Source organism: Melanaphis sacchari, unplaced genomic scaffold (genome assembly GCF_002803265.2).
Source record: "Melanaphis sacchari strain LSU unplaced genomic scaffold, SCAv2.0 Contig8_pilon_pilon, whole genome shotgun sequence".
In the NCBI taxonomy this organism is placed as follows: Eukaryota; Metazoa; Arthropoda; class Insecta; order Hemiptera; family Aphididae; genus Melanaphis; species Melanaphis sacchari.
In genome coordinates, this window is record NW_020271635.1 from 1,698,419 (window position 1) to 1,708,115 (window position 9,697).

At 27.7% G+C, this 9,697-nt stretch overlaps 2 protein-coding genes across 3 annotated transcripts; one reads left to right on the forward strand and one right to left on the reverse strand.

The window, feature by feature from the left end:
- Window positions 1–3,358: 3,358 nt before the first annotated feature.
- Window positions 3,359–5,849, forward strand: LOC112602579 (RNA-binding protein with serine-rich domain 1). 2 transcript variants are annotated; one of them, XM_025350735.1, is made up of 7 exons: window positions 3,359–3,470; window positions 3,532–3,581; window positions 4,218–4,340; window positions 4,402–4,560; window positions 4,672–4,797; window positions 5,203–5,447; window positions 5,515–5,849. In XM_025350735.1, the coding sequence occupies exons 2-7, from the start codon at window positions 3,565–3,567 to the stop codon at window positions 5,775–5,777; spliced, it is 933 nt and encodes a 310-aa protein (XP_025206520.1). In that variant the 5' UTR covers window positions 3,359–3,470; window positions 3,532–3,564; the 3' UTR covers window positions 5,778–5,849. The 2 variants fall into 2 exon arrangements, with proteins under 2 accessions (XP_025206520.1, XP_025206521.1); XM_025350736.1 differs by having other exon boundaries at window positions 3,360–3,581.
- A 1,564-nt stretch (window positions 5,850–7,413) lies between these two features.
- LOC112602587 (ileal sodium/bile acid cotransporter-like) lies at window positions 7,414–9,612 on the reverse strand. The gene is made up of 6 exons (XM_025350750.1): window positions 9,056–9,612; window positions 8,734–8,963; window positions 8,492–8,666; window positions 8,015–8,277; window positions 7,765–7,951; window positions 7,414–7,699 (listed from the first exon to the last, which is right to left on the reverse strand). The coding sequence occupies exons 1-6, from the start codon at window positions 9,408–9,410 to the stop codon at window positions 7,515–7,517; spliced, it is 1,395 nt and encodes a 464-aa protein (XP_025206535.1). The 5' UTR covers window positions 9,411–9,612; the 3' UTR covers window positions 7,414–7,514.
- Window positions 9,613–9,697: the final 85 nt, after the last annotated feature.

A 9,697-nucleotide genomic window follows, 5' to 3' on the forward strand; every position in this document is an offset into this window, starting at 1 on the left:
AAATTTTAAATTATTATATGTAATAATAAAAATTTTAATAACAATAGTTATACACTTTATATTGAAATCGTCAGTAGATTTTAGTTTTTTAATAAATGAGAAATAATTTTGCAATACTTACTGACTACTGAATACTGTTGTATAAACTAATAAATTATATATTAATATAATCTTTATTAATTAAAAAGTTTTCTTGACTGTAAATTAATATAATCAGAAGTTAAAGACAGTAGAATGGCTAAGTTTAGAATGCGATTACTAATATCATTTTCGTACGTTCCGAAGTTTGTTATCGAATATGTTTTTTATAACTAATATTTACGATTAGGTTTTGTTCAAAACTAAACCAATAACCGATTAAATAAAAAATTACGAAAAAAAATTTGAATTCCGAAACATTATTATAAAATATTCTAAAGCCGGTATATATCAGTCCTATACACGAGTATTATGTCGCAAGAAACTTTGTCCAGGATGCCTGGACAATGGACATGGGTTACTAAACTGGTAACATCCCGGGAAATCCAGGACGAATGGCCAACCTAAAGTCGTAGTACTCCTTTTCGAAGTTATTCCTTTCAAACTCCGCCTCGGTTAGGTTAATCGATCACCTCAATCTCAAATTGTATTTTATCAAACTTTTTGGTAATTTGTGGTAGCTCTTCTTGTCTGAATTTCAACGGTGTAATAACATAATTTTAAATAGGTAGTCAAATTTACTTATAAACGTGCGAACGCGCGTCAAAGAATCCTTCACAACACCTAGTTTCTTTTTCAGGTCACTTAACACTTTTGCTTAAGTTTCATCAAGAGTCATAATAGTAGTATCATATTTTATTCGACGTATTTTAACCAATATACGTAAGACAAAAATCATCGTATCAGAAACATAAATTTTTATAAAAGAATAAAAACATAGATACGCTAAAATACGAGAAAAAAATAATAACTCGAAATTACGAATGCTAGACAAATTTTAAAATATACAAATAAATACCTCGGTACACTAAATATACAACCATAAAGGTAAAAAATGGGGTAAAGGGATTCGAGGAGCTAATATAAAAATAAATTTACGAACAAACAGCTAATATTATTGAATAAATACAATATTTAGCTTCATATAATATAGGTACCAATTAAAAATTCTAGATATTTTTACGCTTGTATAGTGCTATAAATGATGTATTGCGCAATCATAGAAAATAATAAAATAAATGTAAATTGTGATTAGGTATGTTTGATTGCTTACACTATTGATAAGATGAGATGTCAGAAAATAATAAGCATAAAAAAAAAGTGAAAATTACAATTTTTTTTTCTCTTATGGCCTACATTTACCTGTTGATTCTTTTTTTTTTTATTTAGATTATTAAAAACCTAATAATTCTTCTTTATTAAATTGTAAGATGTTTATAAATTTGTTTGAAATAAGTTATATTGTTTAGTGGAATGTCACTCTACTTTTTAATGTAATTATTTATTTGATTTTAGAATTATTTATACAACAAAAGGCCTCAAAAATCTGTTTCTTAATGAAAATCACATTTTATGTAAAATCTAGGAAATAGTATAAGTTTTAAATTTTGAAACTTCATATTTGCCATTAGATTAGGGGCGTCATTTTAGGTTTTTTTTTGGGTGTGTGAGATTTCAAGCAGGTAATTTTTAAATTTTTTCAGGCCATAAAAAAATAGATTTACGTTTATGTACATAATTCTGCTTTTAATATTTTCATACATCACATGTACCAATTTTGATAAATGTCTAAATAAAAATGAAAATACCATTTAAAAATATTTAATTTTGAACATTATCACAGCAGGACGCAGGCCAATTAGTACTATTTTAAAAGTAAATGGTGCAACCATACACCCTGATCCTCCCCCAAATTACGCCCTTATATGATCCTTTTGTTTTCAAATTGATTACTACTAATCTATTTTTTAATGACTACTATTATATTAATAAACTATAACCGTGTCCACAGCAAAAATGGAATCTACTTATATTTGTTATCTAATGACCACGGTCACGTCGTTTATCCTAGTCCGTGCTTTTAATTACTAATTGATATTTTTGAATACAAATTACGAATAATTTATCTTTATCATGAATTTGCCTTGAATTATATAAATAGGTTTATTAATAATTTAACTTATAAAATATATCTGTGGTTCTGTGCAAGATACTAGTATACTATGGCCAACAACAAAAAAAAGAAAAGATTTCAAGTTCGTGGTGGGGGAGGGGTACCCCTCTGACTATGGCACTGGAATGTCCCAATATAAACAAACAAATTGTTAGACTAAGGCCGTCGAAGAAATGCAGATCAGCAGATATCAGGATTCTCCATTAAAATTCTAACAAATGCCTATTATTATTTATAATACAAATCAGCCTTATCATTGTTTTTAACCTATTTTGTGTTTACTGGCTATGAGTGACTAGTGTTACGAGTTTACAACCTTATAAATCTTATTACAGAACATTTAATTAAAATGTAAGACATTCCATGACAATATAATATAAATATATAAGTAGGTAATAACTAATAAGTTTCTAATAGTAATTAGAGGCCACATACATTGTACAAGAGACTTTTCCCATGACGTTTCCTTGGCTACCCAGGTGAATGTTGTGATGCTGTCCCAACATTCTGCATGTGTTCGTCCCTAATTAATAAACTTTGAGTTTTGAAATTTTGATTCGGTTCTTAGTTCGAATCAGGTACATTTTATCACCCCCATACTGGAATTTACAGCTTTAATTTCCCTTTGTGCATAAATGTGCAGCTCACGGGTGTGTGCACGGGTATGCGCCATGCGGTCACGCACTTGCATGGTACTCTGGAGGCAGACGGTTAAGCATAATATGAACAAAGTCCCGTAAAACAAAACTTTTAAGAAAGAAAAAAATAACAACATATTTTATTTTTAGTTTAATTTTGTTAACAACAACCATTGGCTCACCTAGAACTCGTCCGTTGTCTAAGTAGGGTAGTCCATACTTTGTCCCTTCTCAGATGGTAATAGTCAACAGGTCAAAGAATATGTCACATAATATTATTTGTAAATGTAAAAAGAAATGCTGGTCTACAAGTCTACAGTATTTACACTTTTACACAGCAAGCCGAGTTCTTTATTATATTTTTAAAATAATTAATCCGCTAGATAGCATTATATGTCTATAACTATTCCCTGTCAGCTAGAGGGTGGTACCATTATTCAGTTACAACTGTTGCCAGACCTCATAACCCATAACCGTGGTATGCTTAATGTATTTTACTCCTTGTTAAACACTGCGTTATCATCAAAAGTGAAGCCTCTGATCTTATACCGACAACTAAATAGTAAATACTGGCCGTGGCCGCCACACCGCCGACTGCCGACTGCCGACCGCCGAGTGCCTACAACAAACTTCATAAACGTTAAACAGTAAACACAACCGTAGTGTTCAATTTTTGTGGAGTAAGTTTTATTTTTGTTACTGAATGTTTTTATGAACTGAGTTATTGATAACATTTTCTAGTTCTGCGTTGGAAACCCTTTAGCGGTCGCCGCAATGGTTGTTTCTGATTTGTAAGTATGCTCAATTTTCATATAATCATGTGTTAGTGTTTTATTGTTACATCCGAATATCCGATCATGTCGGTCTCGTAAGATAACAAAAACAATTATACGTGGCTCTCCTTAATGTTGGAGCATAAGAATAAACAACTTTAATAATAGACATTAAAACTAATTTGATTTAAAGTCGCATTAGATACTTGATTGTTAAACTAAGCTCAAAATACATATGGTATATTATTCATGTATCTGATCTACCAAATTGTATGTCAATATTGCAGATCATGTAGAAGAATCCAACTGTATTTCCTCTTCCGTCACCAAAAACTTGGAAGACAATTTTCAAGTTAAAACCTAAATAATTAGTGATTACTAAAATTTTTATTTGTTTATATATACTTACAAATTATATAATTCATTGTTCTTAGTTCTTAATACCCTATGATAGTTTACTTCTATTATAGATTTCTTTATGAATGATATAGGATAATTATTTAACATAATATCATACGGTACCATTTTTTTCAAGTAATTTAATTGCTTATTATTTCACATAATGACAGTGTAAGATAGAATTAATTTTCATAAGTTCTTATAAATACATTTAAATTATACTAAGCTTTATAATTATCTTATTAATTTTTAAAGGCCTAAGAATCGCAAAGAAAAAATGGAAGGTGATCATTCAGATAAGGAAAATAAAAGAGAAGAACAAAACATAAAAAAGAAAAAACGTGCTCGTTCATCAAGCAGTGGCTCGAGTAGTAGTCGGTATGAATTCATATTTTTATGTTAGATTTATTTTAAATTAACATTAAAATGGTTTATTTAGTTCATCATCAAGCAGCTCTCGCTCTGGTAGTGGTTCTTCAGGATCTAGTAGCCGTTCAAGTTCAAGTAGTTCTGGTTCTAGTTCACGTTCTAGTTCAAGTTCTTCAAGTTCATCTAGTTCTTCTGGTTCTTCTACTGGTCGAGCTAAAGCAAAATCTAAGTGAGTTTTGGTTATCAATATTTAATAATACATCTGTACTATAAATTAGTTAATCCTATTAAAGAAGAGATTTTTTTTTTATAATTATAATTTATTTTAAATCAACTCAAGGCAACCAAGATTGAAAAGTGGTAGTAAGACGAAAAGTAGAAGCCGCAGTCCAAGAAAATCAAGACGTGATGATGAGGAAAAAGTTAAAAAAGCTGAAAGCAAAACTAGAACTTCTAGAAAATCAAGGTAATAATCTTAAACTAAAATTACGCTTTAAAGAGAATGATATCTTATTATTTTATTTCTTAAAAACAAAATAAAAATTTTGATTACATTTTTTATAGTTTTTCATTACTCTTTACTTATGTTTTAATTATAATGTGTAAGGTTCATGATTTAAAATATATGAATATACCCATTACCTGTGCATTTTTATAGATCATTACTCGCTGTTATCTAAATTGAATAAATGTAGATACACATCTTATTGAACATTTATTTATAACTTTCATACTATCATATTGAAATCATAAATTTAATGTGTTCTAAGTCCGTATACACTGTTCATGTGTATTGTATGCTATAAAAAATCTTAATTTAAAATGTCTACTTTAGGTATAAAGTATAATAATGTTTATAATATGATTTTAGGTCAGGTAGTCCAAAACGACGTAAGAAGGAAAGATCGCCAACTCCAAAACCATGTCGTATTCATGTTGGTCGTTTGACTCGGAACATTACTAAGGAGCATATTCAAGAAATATTTTCTGATTTTGGGACAATAAAAGAAGTAGATGTTCCTCTAGATCGATTTAATAAATTATGTAAAGGATTTTCTTATATTGAGTACTCCACGCCACAAGAAGCTGAGAATGCCATGAAACATATGGATGGAGGTAAGTGTCATATTTATTCAGAGATCTTCAATTATAATTATAAATAATTTACCTTTTATCATTATAGGCCAAATTGATGGACAAGAAATAACTTGTGCACCAGTGTTATTGCCACGTCCAACTATTCGTAGAAGTCCTATTCGCCGTGGTGGTTGGGGCGGTGGTGGTGGCGGAGGTGGTGGTGGACGCCGAAGAAGTCCTCCTCGATACAGGCGTAGATCACCAATGCCTATTAAGCGGCGTTCTCCTCGCCCACGTAGAATGAGGTCTCGTTCGAGATCCCCAAGAAGACGTAAGCACAGTCGTTCTGGATCTAGCAGCTCACCTTAAATTCCAATATAGTGTAATAACTTCACTATTTTTAAAAACAAAACTTAAAATAAACAGTTCATTATTATTTTATTTTTTTTTATATATACATTATTTCTTTAGTATCTATTTCAAATTAAGACACTTTAGTTTTTGCTAATAGAATTTTGACATCAATACATCGCTATATAAATGCTTATTTACCTTATATTTATACTTAAATATCTTGTTATAATTTACTAAATGTAATGGTGATCTAGTATTTTATAAAATAAAGGTAATTAATGTCTAACTTAAGTGTAATATTTAATTTTTTTTTTTTTGTATTTTTAAATTTTAAAATAAATTGCACAAATACAATTTATTTGAACATTTCGTTTAAACTTATTTTTATAATTTATTATTAGTTCATAAAAATATAGATTGTATAATTTACCTGACAAATTTGGAACTATCAAAATTTTAACTGAATTTATAATAAATCATCTAAATTTAATGATAGATGTAAAGAGCTAATATTTAATATTTTTTACTACTTGTTTCAAGTCATGAATAAATATAACTATATAAAAATAAAACAACATTTTAAGAATATCATTGCATTATCTGTTGTATTCCTAATATTAAATAATCATGTACAATAATTTATATTTAACATTAGTTAAACTACTCTTCAAATTTTTATTATTTGTGACTACATGATACATTATCAGTGTTGTAGAGTAAAAAGTAAAAAATTTTTCCTTAGGAGAATTTAATTTACATTAGTTTTAAAAGTTTAGAATTATACCAAGTGCCAACTAATGTTATATAATATGATTTGATTAACTTCAATGATGTTCTCACCAAATATATTGAGAATCAACTCTGAACATTTTTAACAATTTCAATTTAAAGCATTAGAGTACTATAAAGAAGACTTATCATGTACCAAGTGACATAATTTTCATAATAATAATGATTTTGTGATAAAATTAGATTTGACTTATTCAGTATAATGTTGTCAACATGATATTAGACATGCATTTTTATAATTTTTATCAGTAATGCCAGCCTAAAATACATCTTTGTACACAAAAAATATATTTTATTTGATTTTCAATAAAAAAAAACAAATTGCTCTCTTCAAAAACCATGATTATTTTTTCACAATTTATTGAAATTTTAAAGTATACCCTGTGGAAACTCCCCTGGTTAATTCTCAACTTATAGTATTAAGTTTATTTAACAAATTATTTTGTGATTAAAATTCATTCCAACATAAAATATTTCATCTTAATTCCTTTTATAGTTGATACTTGATAATATCAATTAAATTACATAATCCAACACAAAATAAATATTTATCAAAACAAGAATTGAAAAACACATTAGTATATTTTTAATTAAGTATAAAATTAAACTCTGCATTGAATCATAATTAAACTTTTTCTAAATCTTAATTCGTTTAACAATATATTATTTACATTAAACCATTTTTGAATTTTGAAATAAATTCATAAAGTATTGTAATTTGTATTACTGTTTTAATTTTTCTCAACATTAACTATTTGTTGATATTAAATTTGAAATAAATAGGTTTTTTTGTATAAAATTGCCTAAATAACAAATTTTTTTACAATATAAAATTCACTCATTCTTTGATTAAAATACTAAACAGAAATTTTTATTGTAAAAAAAAAAACATTTACAATTCATAAACAAAAAAATAAAATATTAACAGAGTAACTAACATTGTGTGATATAATAGTCTTATTCTTAAGCTTGTTTATTTTCATTCTCAGAATTTGCTGATAGAACTTCAGGTTCTCTTTTGTCTAGCATTGATTCAGTTGCTGGATCTTGAATATTGACGATTTCATCCTTTTTTCCAAAACATTTTTTTATAATAAAACCCATTAATAAGGGTATGGGGGTCATCAATGCAACAGCAACTGGTATAACTAAAATAATTAACAGTTAGATATTACTAAATAATATCAACTATTTAAAAATAAATTGATATTACCAGTTGTTATATCTGCGGCTGGCTGTCCCAGAGAAAATTTTAACATAAATATGGCAATACCAGTGTTTTGTATACCAGATTCAACTGTCATAGAAATTATATCAGGTTTAGGTAGACATGCTAAGATAGATGTTAATAATCCTATCAAATAACCTGTCCATGGTATCACTGCACCAGCTAAAATGATCTAAAATATAAAACACATCAGAAATTGAATAATTTAAAAATACAAATAAAATTAAATACTCACTTTCCAAGAAAATATTTTGAACAGGTATAAGTTAGTGACTGTGGCAAAGATAATTATAAATATTATCAAACAGCTAGACAATGGCTTTAGTATACGAGTCATAACTCGACTTACTCTAGGCATAAGACGCTGAATACAATATCCGATACACAAAGGAATAATTAATGCAATAATAGAGAATCCAATTCTGGAATAAGGAACAGGCATTTCACCCACAGAAAAGATACGTTTACCAAGAAACACAATCCAAAATGGTATCATAACTGCAAAATTCAAAATATATTTGTAAATTAATAAACAAAAGCAACTAATGCAATAAATATCTATTTTATTTATCCCCATCAATTTTGAAATTTTATAACTCAACTTAATATTATATTAATATATTATGTATGATTAAATAATAAAAATAATAGTTAATGTATTTCTAAGACTACTGAGAAATTTATTACTGTAGATGTTTTCAAAAATACATACTAAATGATTCTAGTGTTCCAACAGTTGTCAAGACAATGCTGAGATTTATATTGCCATCTAAAAGAAGCGACCATACACTAGATGCACCTCCACCAGGACTTATTCCCGTAAAAAATAAACCCAATTGCATTGAAACTGAATTTGGAAATATAAGTTTGGCATAAAAAAAACTTAACTGAAATAAAATAAAATATATATTGATTACTTGTATTAGTTGAAATTTTAATTTAGTTAAAACTTACTATTGGTAAGATTAAGAACTGAGCAAAAAATGAAACTGCAGGAGCTATTGGTTTTCTAACTGAATGTTTAAGTTGTTCCACATCTAGAGCACATCCTAAGTTAATAAATATTATGGTCATCAAAACAGCAACACAAATGACAAATATCTTATCAATCAGTTGTGGTTTTCGAATTACTTTGATGTTCATATGAGAATTGCTTGAATTTAAAACTAGCATTGTATTATTTTCTGAAAAAAAGGTAGTTTAGTTAGTAAAAACATAATTATATAAGGTACTTGAGTAAGTACTTCTAATATTGACATACTATACTTAAACTCACCAAATTTTACTACTTGAAAGTACAATTTTGTGTACCCAAGAAATTCAGAAGTTAAGTTAAAAGAATTTTCCCACAAGCTTGATGGCGAGGAATTATTTTGTGGTAACTCAAAAAAATGTCTACTAGGATATGCTACATTTTCGTCAGAACTGATTACTTGAAGTTGTAAATTTTCGTTCTCCCAGGATGCATTTGTCTGTGCATAGAATACCATTTTTGTAAAGCTGCCCATTTCCAACTCTTCTTCTGTATTGTTAAAAGTGAATATCCAATCATTGTCAGCTATTTCAGTGGTAAAACATGTTGCCACGCACAAATTCAATAAAAATACAGTACGTAACATGATGACATACATTTTTACTAAAAAAAATATTATTTTAACATTGGTCGAGTAAAGAACACAATCACTACGAGTTATGGGCTAAATAAATAACAAGTAAATCCATTATTGAGTATTTAATTAATTAAATTATAATTCAAAGCATTTAATTATTTAAATAATAGGTATTTATTATTGACCCTGTCTAAAAGCTTTAAACCTTAAGATAAAATATGCGATTTTAATTTATAATTGTCGTAAATCTTTATTCTTTATATAGGTATATTATTACACTAAATTTTACAAATTTAATTATAATATAA

Excerpts from the sequence above, each read along its gene's own strand:
- LOC112602579 (XM_025350735.1), top strand. Across the intron at positions 4,561-4,671 it reads CGAGCTAAAGCAAAATCTAA|GCAACCAAGATTGAAAAGTG; the intron begins GTGAGTTTTGGT and ends AATCAACTCAAG. Across the intron at positions 5,448-5,514 it reads CATGAAACATATGGATGGAG|GCCAAATTGATGGACAAGAA; the intron begins GTAAGTGTCATA and ends TTATCATTATAG.
- LOC112602587 (XM_025350750.1), bottom strand. The coding sequence starts at position 9,410 with ATGTATGTCATCATGTTACGTACTGTATTTTTATTGAATTTGTGCGTG. Across the intron at positions 8,964-9,055 it reads CTTTCAAGTAGTAAAATTTG|AAAATAATACAATGCTAGTT; the intron begins GTGAGTTTAAGT and ends CCTTTTTTTCAG. Across the intron at positions 8,278-8,491 it reads TGGAACACTAGAATCATTTA|TTATGATACCATTTTGGATT; the intron begins GTATGTATTTTT and ends TGAATTTTGCAG.